Source organism: Taurulus bubalis (assembly GCF_910589615.1).
Source record: "Taurulus bubalis genome assembly, chromosome: 14".
In the NCBI taxonomy this organism is placed as follows: Eukaryota; Metazoa; Chordata; class Actinopteri; order Perciformes; family Cottidae; genus Taurulus; species Taurulus bubalis.
The window spans coordinates 9,858,751-9,881,983 of record NC_136602.1 but is presented as its reverse complement, the minus strand read 5'-3'; the positions used below and the strand labels follow the sequence as shown (position 1 = coordinate 9,881,983).

The 23,233-nt window shown below is 44.2% G+C and overlaps 2 protein-coding genes across 2 annotated transcripts in view; both read left to right on the top strand.

Moving 5' to 3' along the window:
* Positions 1-574: 574 nt before the first annotated feature.
* LOC306746932 (C-terminal-binding protein 2-like) overlaps positions 575-23,233 on the top strand; it is a gene marked incomplete at both ends in the record, with an annotated part of 37,793 nt that continues 15,134 nt past the window's right edge. Inside the window, one exon of the mRNA XM_079229919.1 lies at positions 575-632. Within this exon, the coding sequence (XP_079086045.1) occupies positions 575-632 (58 nt within the window). The remainder of the gene's footprint in view (positions 633-23,233) is intronic.
* Positions 10,107-22,074, top strand: LOC306746473 (uncharacterized protein; the record flags this gene model as incomplete). The annotated part of the gene is made up of 3 exons (XM_079229390.1): positions 10,107-11,226; positions 14,153-14,284; positions 22,031-22,074. 3 exons carry the CDS (start codon positions 10,107-10,109, stop codon positions 22,072-22,074), a joined length of 1,296 nt encoding a protein of 431 aa, XP_079085516.1.

Here is a 23,233-nt window from a genome sequence, read left to right as displayed (position 1 = left end):
TCCCTCTAGTGGAGAGTCCGGTTTCTGCACGGTAAACGTCTGTTCTTTGCATGAGGGATTGTGCTCAGGTTTGAGATGCATGACCGCAGTCAGGTGACGATTCTTTGTTTTCCTCAGAAAGCCAAAGCCACGATTAGTAGCGACTGAACATTATCAAACTCTTCAGCTTCTTAGTGCCTTTAAAGCCCCCCTCCCCAAAAATGAGATTTAACTAAAGGTAACCCAACCCTGTAACCACTGACTCTGCATTGTATCTGTTTTGCATTTCGCACACTTTAACTTTTCTTTATTTCCACATCATACACTTCTTATATATGATTTACTGCTTTGCATAAGTTTGTATAATGTTTGTTATAAGTCATCACGTGTACATTGTGACCCACCATCATGACTACAGGTGCTTGAGATGTGTGATGTACGTCATGTCAGAACGGCTTCCAGTAATAATCTTTGTCCCTCTGCCTTGAATTTCAGGTTCAAAACATCAGCGAGCTAACATCTGGAGGATTTTAGACTTTAAGGAGGAGAGAAGTGGATACGCAATTTCAGAGAGGAGAGAGCAGTTGGATCGGGGATGGCTCTGGTCGACAAACATAAAGTGAAACGCCAGCGTCTGGACAAGATCTGTGAGGGTGAGTCTCATTTAACTCCTCCTTCTTTCTCTTCTTCTCGACTTGGGTTTGCGATGGTGGCTCCACATTCACAGGTCACTGCAAATGGACTATGTAGCTTCTGTCTTTATGTGTGTTTGTGTAACTCTGAGGATAAGTTCCACAGGTTCATGTTGAATATGTTATATGGAAATTAAGTTTCCAGTATTCAAGCCTTTCAGCCTGCTGCTACACATTCAGTATGAAGCCAGTGGGTTCATTTGCATAAGCGTGTTTGTGTGTGTCAAAAGGGAGCCTTGGGACCAGACTACCAAACTTCAGCTTTGAAGGCTGTCTAGAAGGGAGTGTGTGCGTGTGTGTGTGTGTTGCGTGTGCATTTATGCGCTTTGTCTTGTCTTGAAGTTTTTCCTCGCTTATTCTTTCCCCTAACCGCCGTCAGAAGCCACTGCATGTCTTAATGTTGATTTAGTGTTAGCGTGTTCAAAATCACACTCCTCCTGCTGTACTCTTTAGTGCATGATTACATTTTGTAATGTGGATACAGCCGCCAGCTGCGGTTCCACTAGCTCCTATAATTCTCAGACTCTCATTGAGGGATTCCTTCATCTACCTTTTGTGAGAGACTATATATATATATATATATATATATATATATATATATATATATCTGTGGTTTACTCTCTGTATTTTAGTCAGGAACATTTACAGCATAGAATTGACCATTTATTGTAAAGGTAAGGTGGAGGTAAAGGTGAAGGTAAAGCTTTGCCAGCAGCAGCGATGAGTGTAGCAGCATGGGTCCAGTGGGGACACGTGAGGAGGGAGTCATATTTGAATGGGCCCGCTTTGTCGTGAGAAGGGGCTGTGATTGGTGTGTGTCAGCTGTAATTACAGCTGTGGCGTATGACTTCCGTGTCCCGCGTGAAACTAGCGTGTTAGTACCCCGTGTCTAAACCGCGTGCCGGACATGTTTTTCCACTCGCCTGGTCTGACACACAACAGATACACTCTCCTCTTAATCCACGCAGCTGTCCACAGCAGCTCTGTGCAGCCTTGCGTCTCAGCTGCGTCTCGCGGGCTTCTTACTTTATGCAAACGAACGTAGACGTTGCAGTTTTCACGTCGGCTCTCTGTGAGCAAAACCAAAAAGGATTAGAACTCGACAGAGTAGCACGTATCAACATTCCTCTTCGCTCATGTCGAAGGAAAAGCCCATTCAGATTGAGAAACACAATGTAATGAAGCAGGGATGCTGTTTGTTTCCACCCTCGGAATGAGAGCCACATGTGGCATCTCAAACCTCTCCAACCCACCAAGAACTGGCTGCTTGGAAACACTTTTCCCCTCTTCTGAAAAATGTGTCCTGTCTGACGATGCACTATGTTAAACATCGTATTATAATATTTCTGATTTACCGCATGTGTCACACAAACATCCACGTCTCCTCTGCTTATCGACAATGAAGTCATTCTATACCAAAGACGAGGAGGGAATTTTTTTTTTTTTCCCCGGCTGCAGTTAGTCATCACAGCTGCTCTTAAAAATGTGTAGAGGAGGGTGATTCACATCTAGGAAGTTAAAAGATCAGAGGGTGGTGAATCATGCTGTTTTCACAGGAGCGTTAAATCTGCTCAACCATATAAAAAGGGTATTTCAAAACCAGAGGCATGGGGTGTTCTGCCCCATAATGTCAAAGCCACCCACTATTCTCTATAAACAGAGTGTTGGGACTGAAGCGTGTAATAGAAATCAACGTTCGCATTTGTGTGTATTGACAAAAACAAGAACGGTACGGAGTGATTGTGATTGCGTTGCCGTCGTGGGTTGCACATGGCGAGACAACGAGAGAAGCTTCCCTAATCTCCTATTTATCTTCTGAGGATAAGTGTGTCAATCCAATACTTGTTTCACAGCGGAGTGCATTGATTACATCTTTACTCATTGTGATGAGTGGCTAACCGAGCGACGCCTGTGGCCTAAATCGAATTTGAAATGGCTGATCAAGTGTAGCTGTTTACTCCAATCAAAAGTAGTCACGGTACAGGAATGTAGATTTCACCGGAACGGCGTCTGTTTTACCGCTGAGGACATGTCATGTGATTCACTGTCTTTTTTTTTTTTTTTTGTGGTTTTCAAATTAGACACACAAGGTCAAAACTAGGGCAGTAACTAATCATCACTCTTTATGCCATTGATATCTTTTAATCCTGTTATTCTTTAAACCCGAAGGGGACTTCCTGACTTTCTTTCTCTATGTTACGACATTTAACCAGAAGAAAAGCAACAAATCCTCACTTGTGGGAAGCTGGAAACAAAGGATGTTTGTTTTTTTTGCCTGATTAATCACTTTTGACAGTTCATCGATAATCAAATTAGGATTTTCCCCAGGAAATCATCTTAAATTGAGCCGATAAAAGCCCCAGCTCTGGAAGCATCCCGTCTTGTGGTTAGCAAAGCACAGCCTCAACAATAGTCTTATTAAATATTATGGAATTACCTCCTGCTAGTTCATCTAATTATCTTTTGGGTTTTTGACTGAAGCATTTTGACCATATCACATTGGAATGTCTTACTATTTACCAACAATTAAAAAATATGTATATATTGTTTATGATGTTGGCATAACATGCTACAACTATGGAACATACTATGGGAAACAGTGAAAATGGTTAATTACTGTATTTTTTGTTTGTTAAACTAACTGATTAATCAACACATTGTCTCAACATATCATTAAAGTGAAGCAAAGGGAGTTTTAAGTGATTGTTACAAATACAACACTTTTCTTTTTTATTTCTCTATTAATCCAAACAGCGTTGTTTGCTTTAGATGTCAGCTTTACAAATGTATATGGTACAATTGCTCCTTCTGTTGTGGGTTTGATAAAGTGCCAAGAAGAGTGTAACTGCAATAAGGGATCTGTGGCAAACATCTGTTGTGAGCATCAGTTCCCATACTCTCTCTCTCTCTCTCTCTCTCTCTCTCTCTCTCCCCCCCCCCTCTTTTTCTCTCACTTTCTCACTCTCTCTCTCTGTTTCTCCTTCTGTGCGCTCCATCTGTGTACCCAGCATGCATTGGCTTGGGCAGCAGCGCAAGTCGTTCCCATTGCCGTTTAGCCAGAGCTAACTGACTGATCTGGGCAGAGATGGGATGCGACGTGAACTAGGTCGCAGTAACAGCATGTTGCTGAATGTTGATTTACAAGTTGTAAATCTGTGCTTGGACGCAAACACCACAAGGTGGAGTAGTGGAATTTGTCATGGCGAGTCCAAGTGTTTTAGTTGGCAGTTGAATAAATATGCTAATCCTTGATAATGCGTCTTGTTTTGTCATGTGTACAACAAGAGGAGATGGATAAACAGTGAACAATAAATAATGTGGCCTAAATGTAGCTAAAATACTATAAAACTTAGTCTGTGAATTATTTACATTCTCACATTTAAGGGGACCGGCGAGAGAGGACAATCAGGGAGGCTTTGGAGGAAAAGAGGGATTGGGGGGGTCCTGATGTCATCCATCCCTGCGAAGGTTGGGGGTATTCGTATCCAGAGATTTTCAGCACAGATTTAGGGCTCTGCTGCATCCACCTCTCTGCTTTCGTCCCTCCCTCCCACTCATCTCCCCACGCTCTGGCATCCCGCTCTGGTATGAAGTCATCGTAGCAGTCTCTGGTTCTGACCCCCCCCCCCCTCTCCTCGGGCTTGTTCCAGGCTCCACACCAAAAACCCGCGACCCCTTTATAGGCTTTGGGAGGGGCATGAAGAACAGGGGGGGGATGAGAAAGGAAAAGAACAGATGAAAAATGGTAGAAAGTGTTGTTTTTGGAAGGAAATTCGGATAATAATATGTTGCAAACTGGCATGTGTGATTGTGTTATTATTACTATACTGTATCATTAGAGTGTGACTCTAGTGTGACGGTCTCTTGTTCACACCGGACATCAATTTTCTTGTACGGTTTTCCTTTTCTTCCCAGTGTCCGTATTTGCCTCGGTGTGAGCTGGCATGTAGCTTTGCTGTTATTGAAAGTTGGAAATTAGTTCCTGGGGAAAAAAATCCAGTTTCAAAATGAATTCTTCAGCTACGACACTAAGTATTTAAATAAAATGTGGCTTCCTTGGAGTGGGCTGGAGATTGAATGAAAGATGGGTCGGCGAGAAAAGCACTAGAAGGAGATGGATTATGGGTAGATGGATCTCTACATTCTTAACATAGAGTAAATTTGGGAGAATTTTTGGGCTTTTCGTGCTGTTTATGTGGCGCATGTATACTAAAAAAATGGATATTAAACTGTATGTCAATTCAGAATGCTACACTAACTAAGTATGTGATTGTAATTCTGATAAGTACTCGCTTCATTGCCATCGACCTCCATTTTGCGGTCCATTTAGTCCCTATGGAGATGTTTCAGATAAATAATCCCATGGGAAACGCATGCAAGGCAGCCATGTCTTGTCTGTTATGTGTGCATTACAATTCATCTGACAGCACCCTCTGCAGCCGTACTGGCATTGTAATCCTATTTCCAGTTAGTGCCTCCTGCCCCACGCTCATGCATAAATCAATGCGTGTTTAACATTCAAATCATGCCTTGAGTATATACGTGACGTGTCACACTGGAGGAGACAGTTGTTTTTATTTCTGTTGCAGTGCAGCATTCACTTTGAGTTGGCGTGATTATTCATTTATGCGTGTCTGACCAAGGCCAAGGCTTTCGCGGGGCTTTGCGTGTGTGAATGAAAGGGACATTAACGAAGCGCCGTGGCTGCCGCTGTCGCTGCTGCACGTCACCATACGAGCAGAATCGGGGGTCAAAAGGTGGAGTGGAGATCGAGGATCGTGCAAGCCGAGCGTGTGCGTGTTTGAGTGGGTGGATACTGAATAGGCAGATTCTAAATGGGATGGTTGCATGTGAACCCTCTGATTTCAAACACTTGGCAAGGCATGCAAACATTGTACACGGTTAAAGCATGTACCAACAAGCACACGCATAAAGTGCTCAACCTGCCGTTCTTTGGCTTGGCTGTAACGTTAATATGGAGGCAGGGACTGAGAGAGCTGAGTGACAGGGAGATGTGGAGTGTTTATTAAGCACTGGCAAGCATCTTGTGTGACAGATTAGCCACAGATATCACTGCTGTACGGCATGTTTGTCTTGTTACTTGCAATTCAAGAGAAAAAAAAGTACTACATTTTACCAGGTGAAAGTTTAGATTTTTTGAAATCTATTAGCAATAGAAGGAGCCCAGAACTACATAATTTCATCCTTACTCGAGGTTCATTTCTTCCATCTATAAGTTTTACTCACATTTTTCAGCAGTCAAGTCTTATTCAACGTAAGGTCTTTATAAGCTTCTGCTGGGGTGGTATTATATTTGTTCTAAAATCCCCGGCTTAATTCCTAAATCCCTCTGTTACAGTGAATCTGGCGTTGTGTGCACAGTCTGGCATGTATGGCAAATTGAAGAACATTAGAATTTGAAAGTCAAACATTGTTTAGTTTGAGGCAAACAGAACTCTGTGATTTACATTTCTGTCAGGATTAGATCGGCAAACCCTGAGTACACACCTCTGCCCCCGTCTCCCTGTTTGAGGTTGACTTTAAGGGGATGAGTGATCTGCGGCACTGAAAGCTAGTCTCTTGAGAGCCGGTTTCGAAGAAGTAATGAGTGGAGTGTATGAGGTTGGGGAAGCCAGGGGTTCACATGCACTCTATAGGATGTTGCCCTTGACATGGACGTGTGTCTATGTGTTTGCATATATTGGCTCTGAACATTTTCTCCTCAATTTGAAGCAGCTAGTTTTAAGTCTCAAGGCTAAGCGAGATTGCTAACCTTGCACTGATATGAGCTTTTAAATTAAGAATGATATACATGAAGTTTGGCTTTCATGAAGGATTTTGACAAGGAAATTAGTTTCTATATTGCTGATGATTCAAATAAAAAACAGGAAAGACTGTGTGCCTTTAGGTGACAAGTGACACCCACTTGAAATGGCTGTAAAATGTGATTGACTTTATAATAGCTTTACTCTGATGAATCTAAATGGGGTTTTCTTTCCAACTCTCTGCTTAATTCATCTTTCCAATCGGTTTTTGATCACTGTGAGGGCTCGCTCTCGCCTCCTCACCTTCCCTTTTTAATTACCTTTTAACATCAAGCTGACTAACGTTCCTCTGACCTTACAAAAAAAGAAGAAGAAAAAAAAGCTCTGCGTCAACTGTTTGCACTTGATTTTGGAGCCACTGTCATCAGCTTTTTCCTGTCATCTTGTGAAAACATCAGAATACTCTGCTCCGCGTTTGATCTCTTCCTACTCTAATTACACAACTCTGATTAAACAAGATATCAGTGCCAACAACCGACATGCCTGCACAGTTTCCACAGGCACTCTGTGAGATATTCAGGAACTTTTCTCAATATGCTGAGACAGTAATTAACAAGACTTCCTTCACAATCTAAAATATGTATAACTACTACGCCTCGCTGTGGCTAGCCCTGAGATTAGATTTGGATGGAAACGGACACTTCCTCACTTTACATCTGTAGTCATGCATTAATAAACAGGGATCCTCTGCAGAAGGAATAAGGTTTCAGCCACAGTGACATGAAGTGAGACATGCAGGCAGCAAGGTAAGGAGGAACACCTTCAGAGTCCAGTGTTGAACATCACCTCGGTTAAACAAAATGATGAACCTTTATGTATGGCTCATTGCCAAACATAAATTGCTGCAGCATTAGTGCAAAGGGCTTCTTCCATTATACAATTGCATACTTGAATGAAGTGCAATGAGCTTGTGTTGTGTTGCAGCTCAACAAGCATAGTGTTTTTGTAAGGCAAAGGTTGTAGGTGCTTTGGATTAAATGTTGTTCCAAAAACCTCCCCCCGCTTCCACACACAGACACACATACAGATGCACACACACACACACAGCACACTCCCCTAGGGTTTTACTTTTCTCTGCAAAGGGGCAAATCCAGATTACAGAGCGTCTCTAAGTGAAGGAGATCAGAGTAGCTTTTGGAAAGATGGGGGAAGGTGCTGTATTTTACTGACTGTAAGATACATATGGTTAAAAATAATTGAATGGCTAAATAAAACTATTAGGATATGATGATGTTCTGCACAAGGCTACCATTTAACACTTTGTATTCTACAGGACAGATGGTAATATTGATAATTTAGCGGATCATTGTTTGAAAAGACAATCATTGTCAGGGCACATAAGACAAACATTGTAGGTGGATTTCATTATGTGTTCTGCAGTCTGCATGTCCTCCAGTTAACATACAAACAGCAGGTCTGACTGATCTTCTATTGAGCAGAACGGGGCAGTGGCTGTGAGCGCCACAAAGGCATCAAGGACATTTCAGAGTTGGGCAGCAGTTGCGTGGTGGCTGGGCTGCAAGCATGGGGCCTGGAGGATTAGTGTCCAATCAGAGTGGATTTGATGTTTACTGACAGCACATGGGACTTAGCCGAGAGAACTGTATTTCATTTGTATTCAATGAAGCCGGCACCATATCTGGCCTCCCCTCCCCGCGCTGAGAATCTAGATACTGAAACCTGTTGACGACACTGCATCATCATCAACGACTTCAGGTAGGTGACTCTTCAAGAAAGGGTAAGGGGATTTGGGGTTGGACTCTTAATCATTGCCATCATCATATCATCATCATCATCATCATCATCATCATCATCAGATACGCTTGTATCTGGTTCACATGACGTCACAGTGGGAAGGGGAATTAAACAGGATTTATCTAGTTGTAATCCCTCATAGCAATCGACAGAGCGAGTAAAACGTCCCAGAGAAGCAAGAGATAAATCCCACTGGATTAGTACAAGTCCCTGCCCATCCCGACCTATCCACTCCTTTCGGTTTTTGTCTTTTTTTTCAACGTTTGTGTGGCCATCTCAAGCATGCACCCTGCTTCCATGTCTTTCATGGAGTAGCTGTGCTACCTTTGCATTGTACTGTGTTTGTGGGGTTTTGTGGAAAGTGTTTGTGTGTGGTGTCCTCTTTCCTCGCGCACAACAAGGCAGCATGACCAGAGATTAATTATTCAAGGACGGACAGCCAAAGGGAGAGTCACCTGATAACACGGACTTACAATATTACAACCCGATATCAGGTGAAACGGTACACACAGCTTCATCTTCCTTTTTGCTTGTTCTCCTCTACCCTCTCTCCGTTACATTTTTGTACAGTAAAAGAAGAGTTGAAAGACAACTTTCACAAACACAGCTAGAAGCGGAACATTTTCTTCTGTTTTGTGCTGTTTTTTTTCTTCTTTTCTTTTCCTCCGTAATCGGTTTCTCTACTTTTTCCTTTTTTTTGCCAATGCTTGTCCCTAACAAACAGTTGAGTCTTGGTCGCTCCCACAGTTGGGACACATTAGGGGGGAATGAGGGTCAGTGGGAAAGGACTGAGAGTGTCTACGAGCAGCAGGCAAGAGTAGGCGGCCGGCGGAGCTCTCTGTCTTACGGAGAGGGAGGAGGGTGGTACGAACCTTCACCAGGAGTGCGTCCGCCTGACCTGGATTTGAAACGCGACCCGTATTCCTGCCAAGGCTCTCCGTACGGACAGTTTTACGCAGCGCGACAGGACCCACGGGGGCTGAGGAAGGGCTCTGTGCCTGATCTAAACCATTACGAACGAGCACCCATGGCTCAACGAGGATCCATTCCGCATCAGGATTATTATTCCCATGACCCGGCCATGACTCCGCGGGCACCGGAGGGCTTTTACCGGCCTGAACACCAGCCTCCACCGCCTCACCCCCACCAACTAAGTCGGTCAGGCTCTCATTTTGGGATGGCACCTGGGGCTCGTGCTGTGTGGGATCAAGGTCAGGTAGGAAGAGCAGGACCTCAAGCCCCTGCATCGCCTCTACCTCCTCCCCCTCCTCCTCCAACTGCTCATGAGTTGAGTAGGGGGTATAGGGAACCTGGTGCTGTAACTGCTGCCAAAATGACGTCGGATGGCCAACAGCGCATACCCTCTCGGGAGCCATCTCCTTCACACTATATGGAGCATGCTTCTCCTCGGTATGCCAATGAGCCTCCACCTATGACCGGTCAGACAGTCTATACTGATGTGAATGGTCGCCCGTTGGATCCCCAGCAGCAGGGTGCTACCTGTCTAGTGGTAGATCCTGCCAGTCAAGGTATGATTATGAGGCAAGATACCACCTCACCCTACACCATTCAACAGCAGCAGCAATTACAGCAGCAACAACAAATACAGCAGCAACAATTACAACAGCAACAACTTCAACAGCAACAGATACAACAGCAGCAGTTGCAGCAGCAGCAACTTCAGCAACAACAAGTACAGCAGCAACAACTTCAACAGCAACAATTGCAACAGCAACAGCTTCAACAACAGCAGTTACAACAGCAGCAACTTCAGCAAGAACAGTTGCATCTGCAACAACAACAGCCCCTGCCACCTCCACCTACAATACCTTCCTCTGACCCGAACCTTTCTATGATGGCTCCACTTGCTGCTCCAACTGCCACAGTGCAGACCGCAGCAGTTGCTCCAATTGCACCTGCCCTTATGCAGGTGGTCCACACTTCAGTCCCTCCTCTACCAGTCACTCCACTTCCTGCTCCTCTTCCGCCCCCTGTCCCACAGACGCCTTTGCTTTTGGACCCCAAGAAGACGGTTGACCCTGAGTTCCTTGCCCTGCTGCGAAATGAGGGCCTCGCCGAGAGCACCATCTCCTCACTTATCCAGCAGGGATTTGACTCCACTAGCATGCTGGCTGTTATGGAGGAGAATGATGTCCGCACCGTCGCCGCCAACCTCGGCCAGGCTCGTGTACTATCTCGCTTGGTCCACAACTGCAAGCGGTCCGCTGAGGCTCCACTAGCCCCCTCCCAACCTCAGACACCCATGAGAGGCCGCTCCAATAGCTTTAGCCATCGCTCAGACCTCTACCACCACCACCAGCAGCAGCATCATCATTCAATGCACCCCTCACAGGCTTTGACCGTGGACGCCCAAATGATACACCCACAGACCCCTGGGGCCATGCAGACCATCTCCCCAAGAATGGGAGATGCAATGGGGAGGAGGCCCAACAGTGCACCCTCTCAGCACCTCATGGAAGCCTCTGCAGGCTACCCAGGCCAACCACCTCGCTCGCCAGGGGCATACGCCGGAGCACTTATGCCCGTTCAATCAAGACCTATGTCAGCCTACTCTTCTGGGATGCCCATGCATGGTATGCAGATGATGCCACCACAAATGACTGGGTCAATGTCTGCCATACATGGGTCTATGCACTCCATGTCGGGTATGCCACAGCAGATGCCTGTATCTCTGCCAGCTTTAACACAGCCACCACAACAGGTCCCTAAAGCATACTCGACCAATTACACAGTACCTATGGAGCTGATGAAGAGGGACAGGAACGTACTGCCATTGTCACCCATGCACAGCCCTCACCCCAGTCCCCAGATGACGCGTAAGGGTGGACCTGCACAGGACAATGCCATCGTCCCTATGGGACCACCAGGCCAAAATACCCTGGCTGTTAACCAGAAACTAAGTCGACGCACTGGTCCACCAGTCATCGTGTCCACTATGGCGTCACCAGATACAAGTAAATCCTTTTCTTCTCCTTTCATCCTCATCATCTCTTATTTGTCCGATTTCTTGTTAAATTTGGTCTCACCTTCTCTTGGCTGTTTCACATATTTTTAATAGATAAGAAAATTGTTTTGTACTTGAGCTCTTCATTTTTGGAATGCTTTATGTCAGAATTCTTTCTCCAATCCTCTCATTATTTGGAATAGCTCCACAAAGCATTGCTGCAGCAATGTTAAGAATCATATCATGCCTTCACATTTTGGTTAACATTTCTAAGAGACATTCAGTATACTGAAAGCAACAACTTAAGTGTTGGGTTGCATCATTGTCCTTTAAAAATATAAGAAGGCACAATAAATGTATTTTCCCCCTTCATTCTGATGAATCGTTGATGTGCATACCATCTCTGTCAAAGTTTTTCTGTTTGTGTATTCTGGTTTGTGAAGCCATCATTCAGGGGCTCGTGATCCATTTATCTGAATGTGGATGCTGGTGTATGCGTGACCTTAAGAAAGCCTAAACACAATGAGAATGTTAAGTGAGCACTTTTTGTAAATCGTTTTATCTTTCCGGTCAGTGCTGTCGTTTGTTTGCCGTCCTGTGTTTGTTCTCATTACAGCAACAATAGATAAATGGTGTGGCTTTTTTCTCATATAGTCCAGTGGAGGGAAATCTAAATTGCTGTCTGACTATCTCTTATCCCAAACTGTTGCCAGGATTATAATTAATATCTTAAAAGGATAATTTTTGCTTGGACATTCTGGCAATCCATTTCCTGTCCTACTTTTGCTTTCTACATTTTCCCCGATCCTAAAACGATACTTGAATCCCGCTTTCTTGTCCGCTTATCGCTGTCAGAGCCAGATTTGTCAGACTTCCATATACTTTGTGTCAAGTTATTCTTTCAGTAATCTCATGTGGCTCTTTTGTCAGAATGACATCAAGTACAACACAAAACGGCATTGATGGGGCGTAGTATGGAGGGTTTGGGAGGAACAGCTGTCAGCAGCCTTTCTGATACCTTTTTAAATTTGAACAACTGCGCACTCTCTTCATGTTGCATGTCGGTCGCTGCCTTCATGTGTAAACGGTTCATATTAAGACTTCTATCATCAGAAAAGTCAGATATTGTGTGCAGTAGGGTTGACAGTGTCCTGGCATTTATGTGTGTGTGCATGTGTAAACAATACGTGTGATTGCATTTTGTGTCCTTGCAAAGATATTTTTCTCATTTAGATCTTACTGAATGCCCTTGGTGAGTAGTTGACGCAAAATAAAAAGCTCAGGCCACTTTTAAAATCATTTAATCTGCCTCAACTATGCAGTATTCATTAAATTGCATTATGGTGATTGCAGGATTAGTTATATGTATCTATTTGGTAGCTTTTGTATCATTGTAAATGCAGCCTTCTGCTCTTCACAGCCCCCAAGCTCCATTTGTTGTAAACATGGATGTTTTATTGCATTATGATAATAAGGTAGGTGCATCAGAGTAGCCTGGAAAGTCTTTACAGCCAATCGGGATGCACAGCCTTCCATCAGTCCTGCTGTTGTCACTGTGCACCACTGTTGAGTTAAAGGCAAACTTTTCATTGTATAGTTGTTTTTTACCAGCAGTTTCTTTTTATTATTTTGATCTGTGTCCCAAATTGTTTTGATTCCAGCCTGAGTTCGGTCAGTGAATGGATCCTTATTGTGTCATCACCCAAATCATTTACCCATATCAGATTAAACTTTGATTCAGCAGAATAAAATGATCTTCCTTTCACATCCATGGCCTGATAAAAGTATATTTCAGACATTTGGGGCAATAAGGACTGATTTCCCCATCACCTGCTCACCAGAGGCTGACTAGCGGCATCACTGGACAGATAAAATCGAATTACAGTGCTGATGGCCGATCTGTGATAGTGTGTAATTTTCTCTGTGCAGGTTGTAATGAGAAGAGAGAAAGGAGGGGTTTAATCCTTCAGATCCTCTATTTCCACTGCTGCACTAATCCACAGATATTCTCATTTTGTTCAGACCAGCTTCGTGGCTTTCTGCTAGAATCTGTGAACCACCTCACATTGCCAGTCGGTTGAAAGGGAATAAAATGGGGGCCGAGGCAGACTGGGAACACATGATTGCTCTCTCTTGCCCCCCAGATATTTTGGCCCTAAGAGAGAAGATATTTAAAGATCCCCATTCATTGACTGTCAAAACAGACGGCTGCTCTTAGCACAGGAGGAGACGTGCTTCTGAAAGGATTTCTTCAGGTCTGCCTCATACAAATACATCACATTGTTGGTACACACAGTCAGCACAGTAGACCTCATTTGCATGTGGCTGACATTTGTTGCTTTGGTAATTTCATCTGTTAATGGACACAGCCGAAAAGCTGCTCTGAAAGCATATTCCTAAATTGTATGTTGCTAGGCAACATGGGTTTTGGTGGTAATCAGAGGCAGATTTGCTTCTGGTTAAAGGGTCACTCCATTGTCAGAAAACACTGCAAATTTACATGTTAGTTAGTAACAATATGGCTGGCTGCGCTAATGCATCAGGAAGAAAGTATAAATTAATCATATTCATCCTTTTTATGGGCGATGGGTACAAAATAAAATAATTTTCTCGCATATTTTTAAAGGAATTATACATTTTAGACCAACACAATATTATTTAGCCTTTCAGTTCAAACTTACATTTTGAAATGTACAACATTATATTGCAGTAATAACACATTTTGCATTCCTTAAAATCCAATATAAACTCCTGATAGTCTGGAAACATCAGAGAATTAATTTGTTATAGCAGTGAGTTGCACAACAACCAGAAAGAATGTCCCTCTGAACTAATAGCCCATGTGTAAATACAGATGGCATGCCCCCGCCCTCCTCAGTACATGATGCTTTGTGGAATACCCTTGAGCAAGACCCCGCCTTTATATGACTAACTAGGCCTCACCATCCCCCACCCCGGCATAACCACCGTATATGATACTGTGGGACTTCCACTCTTCCACCTCCACCCTGCGGAGTGTGTTGGCTTCCTTCCGTGGACTCTGACGAGGCGACCTGATGCCGGCGCAGGTCAGTTATGATCTGCATGACACACTAGCCGCGATTTTTTCCTCCTCGCTCTGGCCGAGCGTGATGATGGGGGAGGGTTGTGGCGTATTAGTTCTGGAGATGGCAGATTATGTATTAACTGGGTCCAGGTCAAAGCTTCCGGCAGTTGTTACACAGAGTGAGGGATTAAGCAAGAGACAGAGAGAGATGGGGGAGGGAGGGAGAGATACACAGTCCAGCTACTGATAGATGATTGCTTACAGGGTGGGGGAGGGGAAAGAGGGCGTTGACAGCTGTCAGTCAACCTTGGACTCTCGATGGAGGTGAGGCTAGCTGTCAGTGTTGCGTTTAGACTTTGAGGGTCAAACTTTGACCCTAATCCGGACAGTCAAAGGTTGTTTTGGTTACGCTACTGGTCATTCCGGTGTATAGGTCTTCCTTCTGAACGTAGCAGTGCTACAACCTTTAGTAATGCCGCCGTTTGATTCCATTGGGGTGTTTTCTGGGCAACAAAGGATTGACAAAGACATTATTGTAATTGTGCCTTTTGAAAAGGTAAAGCCTCCTCTGTTCCAATCTGTAAAAATATAAAAAGTAAGTAAAAGTTCTATTGACTTGATGTGTAAAGTCCTTCCAAGGTGTGGATGTGTAAACTTGTTTGGTTAAATATTTTGTACAAAAGATGAGCATAACATAACAATATCTTATAAAAAACTAAGTAGAGGAGAGTATTTCATTTATATTTGTGTATGAATTGATTGACTACAATGCTGAATTTTGTTCCCAATCGCAATGGTGGCCCAGGCTAATGGTGTCGGAGTGTTTAGAGACAGTTGAAATAATTAATAAGAAGTTATGTTGAGGAATATTGGGGATATCCTATTCTCCCACATCACAAACTCTACACAGCCGTTGTTTGTGTTTGTGTCTGCATGGAAGTGTCTGTTATGGCTCAGTGGATAGTTCCTCTCACCTCCACATGTTTCACTTAATATCAGGCAGTGATTTTTCTTCTTCTCCCTCATGAGTGAATACAGTCTGTAGTCATTCACAGGATTTGATCAATACAAATCTTAAGCACTAATTTTCTCATCTTCTCTTTGTCTTTTTCTTTGTACAAATTGATCCCAGTTTCTCTTTGTTTCCCCTCGCTTTGTAAATTCTTTTTTTTTTTGCTCTGACACTCTCCTAACTCAAGAGACTTTATGGGGTGGGTGGGTGGGTGGGGGCGAGGTAATGGGAGAAATATGTCTCTAAACAAACGTCATTCCCAGCTCAGCACATTCATTCATTACTGTGGTTGTGGGTTACAGAGCCCGTCTGCAGGAAAATTAGGGAAACGAGGAAAGTGGGAGGATGGGAGATGATTGAACCAAACTAAAAACAGAAGAAAAGAAGAGAAGATAGAGCAAGAACGACCAAGGAATGGATTTAAATGCACAGAGGGCTGCTTTAGATTGGATATTGAGTATTGACCGCTTCAGAGGCAGTGATAGTCTTAGAAATCGGTGGCGTGCAAACAGGAGATTGCATAAATGGAAACTCTGTCATGCTTCTTGGAGCAAGAGAAGGAAGGGAGCATAGCAGGACAACCTAAAGTTCTTATTTGGTTTGTTTTTTATTATGCGAAAAAAAGACACTTTTTAAGCCTGAACCGACAGTGTCACGGTCCCTTTTTTGCCTGGTTTAATGCAACTGATAATTACGTGTATGGATTTGTCAGATTTCATCTATTTATTGTTTGGTCTATAAAATGTTCGAAAATGAGAAAAGATGACCCTCACAATGTTTTCCCAAGTGCTTAACAGAATAGCAGCACAGTCTCGTATTAAATAGCTTGAACAAGTTTGATTTTGTGTGAATCAAATAACTTCATCAATCAACACTTTATCAAATGATATATGTATTGAATAATTGAGAAATAGTTGTGAATTAAGGTAGCTTGGTGTTTGAAACAGTAACTCCCATCTTTTTTTTTCCTTCAAATTATTTATCTTTATATAAACAACACAATTCCCTCTGAGAGTGAATTCCGCTTGCAGGACAGGCTGTGTCTGTTTGTTTGTGGATGTAGTTTTGTGAGCACAATACAGATAATAGTCTGTACGGGTGCCATCAACAGAAACTGGACCTTGAAAGGTAAAGTCTGACCATGGAGGCGAAAAGCTCTTCTAGCCAGTTTGCAGCATCCTTTCAGCGAGACGTGAAGTGATTAACCGTGGGTTGTGTGTGCGGAGGTGGAAGAAGGACCAATACAAGAGGTCACATGCTCAAACATTTGTAGCAACAACAAAAAAGGAGAATAAAAGCAGTGAAATGAGAACCTTCAGGCCCCTGACTCTAACTCTCCTCATCCTGCTACCCCCTCTCCTACCTTTCCTTTCCTTTCCTCATCATTTTCTCTCCTCATTTCCTCATCTTTATTTCACTTTTATCGCCTCTCCTCTTGCTTCCTTTCCTTTCCCATCACCTCATACTCTCTCCTTTCTTCTCCTTTCCTCCTCTCCTCTCGGTGCCGACCGGGGAGTCACCCTGAATTATTCATTTTGAGAAAATGAAATCTTCACGGGTGTTAAACCAGAATGTATAGACAAAGATGACCATGTTCTCTGTATGCAGTGTGTGTGTGTGTGTGTGTGTGTGTGTGTGTGTGTGTGTGTGTGTGTGTGTGTGTGTGTGACCAGGCGTTGCAGAACTTGACACTTTGCTTGGCTGTGTTTTAACAAAAGCGAGGGGGGGGGGGGGGGGGGGGGTATGTTTAGAGGTGCAGATGAATCTCATTTGCACCCAAGGAAATATTAAACATTTCTCAGTAGGCATGTCAATCGTGCTCAGGATCACACAGGGCTGTAAATGGGATTGTGTTTCACAGTGTTTTTAGTCTCACCCAGGGAGGAGGATTTGTGTGTGTCTGTCCATGTGTGAGCAGCCATCACTCCGTATTTAATCCTCAATTTATATGGTGTTTTTTTTCTTCCTGATATTTGGCCAAAACACACATTTGAGGGCGCTAAACCTAAGGCAGCCAGGTGCTGGATGAGTCAGTATCTCTGTACGTTTGTGCATATTTGTCCATGAATTTGTTCACTGTCTCATTTTTCATGGATGCCTGTTCACACTCTGTTCGTCTAAGCCTGCAGCATACATGAAAGGTGTAATAAGCAACGCCTTTCACCATTCATCCCCTCAACACACACACACACACACACATCCTCTTTTACATCTCTTTCTCTCTAATCAGGCCAGTTGGCTTAAGTCACAGAGAAAGAGAAAGGTGGAGGAGAGTGATGGTGGTGGAGCGATGCACAGACGGGGTATGAATGGGAGAACAAGAATTTATGTGCTGCAATCGCCTCCCTGAAAAAAAGTACACAGAAAAGCCTCAACATCTGTTGTCCACCTGCAGCTGTGCCATCTCTCCTTCTCCTCTCAACCTCATTCGTATTTCAATCATTTGGCAGCAGCACGTCATGCAGATCAGAAGAAGCAGATGGGACGGTGAATTCTCGAGGTCATATTATACGTAGACCTTCTCCTTCCAGCGCCCTCTTTTCATGAATGAGGCTTTTTTTACTCCAAGCCCTGTTTGTGATCTCTGATTACACATAACCAAACCTCCTGAATGGAGCCCTTTAAACTCACTCCTGTTGAACTTACAATCAGTACACTACACTACACTACAATATGCACTATACAGAAAGTTAGTTTGTTGTTTTTGGTCCCAAAAAAGTAGTCTGCAACTAACACTTATTTTATGAACAATATTTTTTTAATGAGCGGAAATATGTAGATGTAATGTAAATGGCCACGTTTTTATTTAGGTAATCAAACCGCATAGGAAAAATCATATAAAATCAGAGTCTTATAAAATGCTTGGATGGGATCTTTGAACATGTATGCATTGTAATGTCTTACCTACAGTATCTGGCAATACTTCTGACATATCTGTCATGCACTAATACAAAAGTTTTACGGCTGCAACTATTGATTAATCTACTGATTCTTTTCCTGATTCATTGTTTTGTCTATATAATGTGAAAATTGTTGTTAGTTTTTCTCTTTCGACCAACCAACCTAATCCATAAACCCAAAGGTCTTTTGTTTACTTTGATGCATTACATGGAAAAAATGGTGACGCTTTACATTTGAAAAGCTTGAACAATCGAAATGTTTGCCATTGATTATGAACACGGTCGCACTACTGAACTGTGACAGATGCCAGCTTTCAGAACGCATGCTCCCTCTACAAAGGCGGTGTTGTGTCTCGGTATGACGACCTGGAAGCCCTTCTTAACCTTCATTATCAAAATCCTTTTTAAGGCGTCCGTCAAAGACAAAGTCTCAGACTTGCGTCGCGGTAAACCTGTTGTTACTCCTGTGCTTGGGTTTATATCTCAGGATCAATTAGACTCCGGCAGAGTTACCATAAGTTCACAAGTAGACATACAGTCACTACTCTGAGAAGCACTCGCCATGCTTCCTCTGATCCCCAGAGAGCTCAGGAGCAGGTGTGCAGAGAGTTGCAGATATTGTTGCATACGAGGATTTTGTAACTGCAGGATTTTCTATTAAAAAGACTGATCACAGATGTTTGTGCGATAGTGAAACATTTCACTTGTCTTTGCATGACATTCTTCCAGTCCGGTTGCATGCACGTCTGAGTGCGGACCTCGGTTTCTGCATTCGTCGTTGGATGAAAGAGTCATCACCTGTGTCTCGGTCCTTTGTGCAAGCATGACAAGTATTGACGTGAACGCTGGAGCCGAGAAAAGGAGGCAAGGCAAAACCAATCAACTCCTGTGAAGGAGCGAGGATGGAAATTGCAGACTGAGATTGTGAAGCAGAGTTTGTGAGCAAGACGGAGTGAGAATGAGAAGAGGAGGAGGAGGGGGGAAAGGGGCTGGCACTCTTAAAGGACCGTGAAGGCCGGATCACAAATAATAAAACAGAAAGGCAGGCAGGGAGGGAGGGAAGGAGGGAGGGGGTAAAAAAAAAAAAACGAAAGAAGGAAAATATGTTGAGCGAAGGGGAAGGTCGGAGCGAATGGAAGAGGGAGTCGTATGTGTGCCAGGAGCGCTGCACCTCTCGCTGTGACTGGTGCTCTTCAAGGATTTTTTTCTCCCTCGCTTTCGTCTTTATTTACCTCCCTCTTTTCTTTTCTTCTGCATAGCTGTGGCACCGGCTTGTTTTCTCTGTCTTTTTTTCCGTCTTTTGCCATTTTTCTCCCCCCACCCCTTCCCCGCTCTCGCTCTCTCTTTCGCTCTCTCTCGCTCTCTCGCTCTCTCTCTCTCTCTTTCGCTCTCTCTCGCTCTCTCTCGCTCTCTCTGTGACTCGCAACAAAAGGCTGACGGAGTGAGCCTGACGTCTGAATGAACAGCCCAAACCTGCCGTGAAGGGAGAGAAGAGGGAGACAGAGCAGGGAAGAGGAGGCTGAGGAGAAAAGATGAGTGATCTGGCTGAAGAGGCGGAAAGAGGAGGACGCTCAGAAGTGCTGATTGCTGGCTGAAGACGAGTAGAGATCCAATTTTTTTTTCCCTCCCCCTCTTTTGAGATTAAAGGAGTTGACGCCGCTTTAACCACACGGGGGGGGTGACTGTCGTAGTTCTCGCTCTCCCGTTCTCCCCCTCACCCACTGCCCTCTTGTGCCACCTTCCATTTTTTTCCCCAACCCCCGCTCAAGAGCACCAGTCGTCTGAGAAATGGAGCTTCTGGGGATGAGGTGACGAAGGAGGACAGATTTGGAAACGAGCAGTGGGAGAGCCAGAGCAGACAGAGAGAGGGAAGGAGGGAGGCTGGAGGAGGAGGTAGAGAGGAGAGGATAACCCCAGGACATACTGTGTGAGAATACCCCCCAACCCCACTTCTTCTCCTCTTTTTTTTGTCCCTATCCACCACATTTCCTCTGCCATGTGCAGCTCCTGATTTGAAGAATGTGGAGACAGCATTTCCCAGGCAAGGAGCATGTTTCAAATTGTCGTGTGTGTGTGTGTGTGCGTGTGAGAGAGAGTGTGTGTGTGTGTGTAATAATAATAAAAAGCTGTGGTGTGTGTGTGTGTGTAATGGCGAGAGGTGGGGGAAGAGGGAGTTGGATTTGGCTTAAAAGCTAATTAGCCTCTTGTGTTTTTGCAATGAAGTGTGTCATAAAAACTGTGTGTGTGTGTGTGTGTGTGTGTGCTTGTGCATGTGTGCACACATGAGAGCAAGCAGGCAACCTTGCTTTAAAACCACAGAACTCTGCACAGCAGCGAGAGGAGGTCGTTAGATGGGCCGTCATTTGAAGGGTCAAAGGTCACAGAAGAATGGGCTCACGAGTGGCTCAGTGTGAGAGCGCTAATGGTTGGTCCTGTGAGCGAATGCTGTCTGTCACAGCGTGTGTATTCAGGCATGTACTGTGGATATAAAGACGGGATGTGGGGCTCGTTACTAAATATGAGGATTTATCAGTCCTCATTTTTATGCTTAACATCAAAAGGTACAATAATTAGTAGTATCCAGTATAAAAACTGCATTAAAAATATAATTTTAAAGAGAAAATCCTTGTTTAATTTCAGTGGGACCTTTGCAGCTCATAATCATAATCAGAAGTCATTTACGCAAAAATAGCTTGTTTAGTGTGAACTAATAGTAATCAATGTTGCCAGCAGTAAACATAACTTTAAGATGCATGGGGGACACAGAAAAATTTAAGGAATTCTGCAGTTTTTATATACGTTTCCGACTTCATGATTCCGCATCTGTAGTTTGCAACTCTCAGTGCTTACCTGTGTGGATGAACCATCTCCCTCTCCTCTCAGGTGTGTGTGTGTGTGTGTGTGTGTGTGTGTGTGTGTGTGTGCGTGCGCGCATGGGAAGTATAGCTCGAGAGCACTGACAGCTGCTTTTGTCTGCGGGCGCTGGTTGTTTCCAGGCCTTAATCGCACAAAAGATAACATTTAAAGAAGAGACAGTGATGGATGGATGCCCTCCTCTCTCACTGAGTGTTTACCACAACACAACCTGTGATCTCTTTATGTCAGTGTGTGCTTCCCCTTTTTTTTCTCCTCCACTCTCTCGTACACTTCTACATTTCGCCCTGCCCTTTTCTCTCATCCTTTTATCTCTCCCCACCCTCGCCCCTCTTGGCTGGGTTTGGGTGGTGATAAGTTTGGAGGAGGGCAGGCCGAGGGAGGACAAACAAGGTCTTTGTGTGTCCGCATAGTGGAACAAGAAACAGGCCAGGGTGGCGGCGGGGTAGCCGGGCGCTGATAGGGTCCGGTGGGGGCCTGGAGGAGGCAAGTCTGCCAAAAAAAAGATTACGCCTCCCTTCTTTTTCTACAGATGCCAAGGGATCGTAAACACACTAAAGAAAGTAGACACTCCCAAGAATACAGGCGCCGGTTTCCTGTTAATCTGTATGCGCAGTTATAGAGTTTAGCAATACCGTTTCTATATTGTAAGTAGCATGCAGGTGGACATACACAACCGGCACTTAGCGAACAGAAGTAGCGTAGAAGGGAGCGTTGGCATCGAGAGCTGCGAATGCCCTTGAACGTTTAATTCAACAAAATCTGGATAATCACTGATCATTAATGGTTATCATCAGTGGGTGTGTGTGAAGCTAAGTGCGGCCAAACTCTGTGTGTGTGTGTGTGTGTGTGTGTGTGTGTGTGTGTGTGTGTGTGTGTGTGTGTGTGTGTGTGTGTGTCTGATATCTCCCTGGAAAATGCTGCAGAGAAACACGGATCGTGCCACTTGTGCAAACCTCACGCTCCATGTTTGGGTTGCCAGGTTGGGTGGCCTGTGGCACGCTGCCTTCTGGGGACAAGATTTGATATCATGAGATCAAGCTTTTTCTGTCCCGCTGCTGCACTTGCCACAAAGAAAGCCCGCTGGGTTATCGTCTCGGCCCCCCCTCCTCCTCTCACTCTGGGACTATCCCATCACTGAGGCCCCCAGCTTGGGAGTTGCTAGGTAACCAGAACCAGCTGTTGGTCCTAAGCCCGTTGAGCCCGTTTTGGCTCTGCGTCAATTGCAGAGTAGTTTTCTCTGAAAGCTTGCTGTGAACTCAGCGACCGCTGCTGTGGCCCTGACATCATCGTGCCATGGAAAATCTTCCTCACTTCCTTTTGTTTTTGCAGTTTTATTGTTCCATTGACACGGGTACCGGCGTACGAGCGTCCACGGCGTGGAGCACACCAGTTTAGAGTAATTTAGGAGCATTTCGGCCCCTCTCACACACAACTATAGGGGAAGTATATGTGAAATACAGCGAGAGGAGAGTGAAAAGAATGAGCTGCTTTGTGTCAGTTGAAAAAGACATCAGGATATAAAAGAGTCTCTAAAGTGTGTCACTCCTCAGTGAGGTGAGGATGTTAAACTGTCTCAGAGGGCTATTAACAGAGATTCGGGATGGGAGAGTACACAGTGTAATTATTTCTGAAATCACAACAGTGCAGGTAAGTTAATATGACTCTCTTCAGTCCCCAAGTGGAAATACTAGCTTTCAAAGTGTGGGACGAGCTCACAAACAAGCCACAAGTAAAGCTGTGGGGAGTGCATTAACTTCCAAATGAAATCCTCTTTGTAAACCGCCACGGCGTGTTGTAGATCCGTGGAACCGCAAAACGAGAACACACGATCTGTCAGAAATGAAGAGTGAGAAGTGAATGAACTGATGTAGTGTGATGTTATTAAATACCAATTTAAATATTTCCAAACCCAAGAGGAGAAACACGAGTTTGAGTTGGGGTTTATTGTCTTCCGTTGATTGTTTGCGCTCTATTTGGGAAATGATCCTTCTCCCTCTGAAAAACTCTGACTCACAGCATCTGGCAGCGAAGCTTTCTGAGCTGCTTTTCCAAGATCAGCCGTTCCAAACGAAAGAATTAAACACCAGATCGTATTCGCCGAGGAGGCGCGTACTTCTAGAAGTTCTGCTTCTTTCCTTCTTTTTTTTCACGTTTTAAAAAGATGACTTCTATTTCTGTTGTT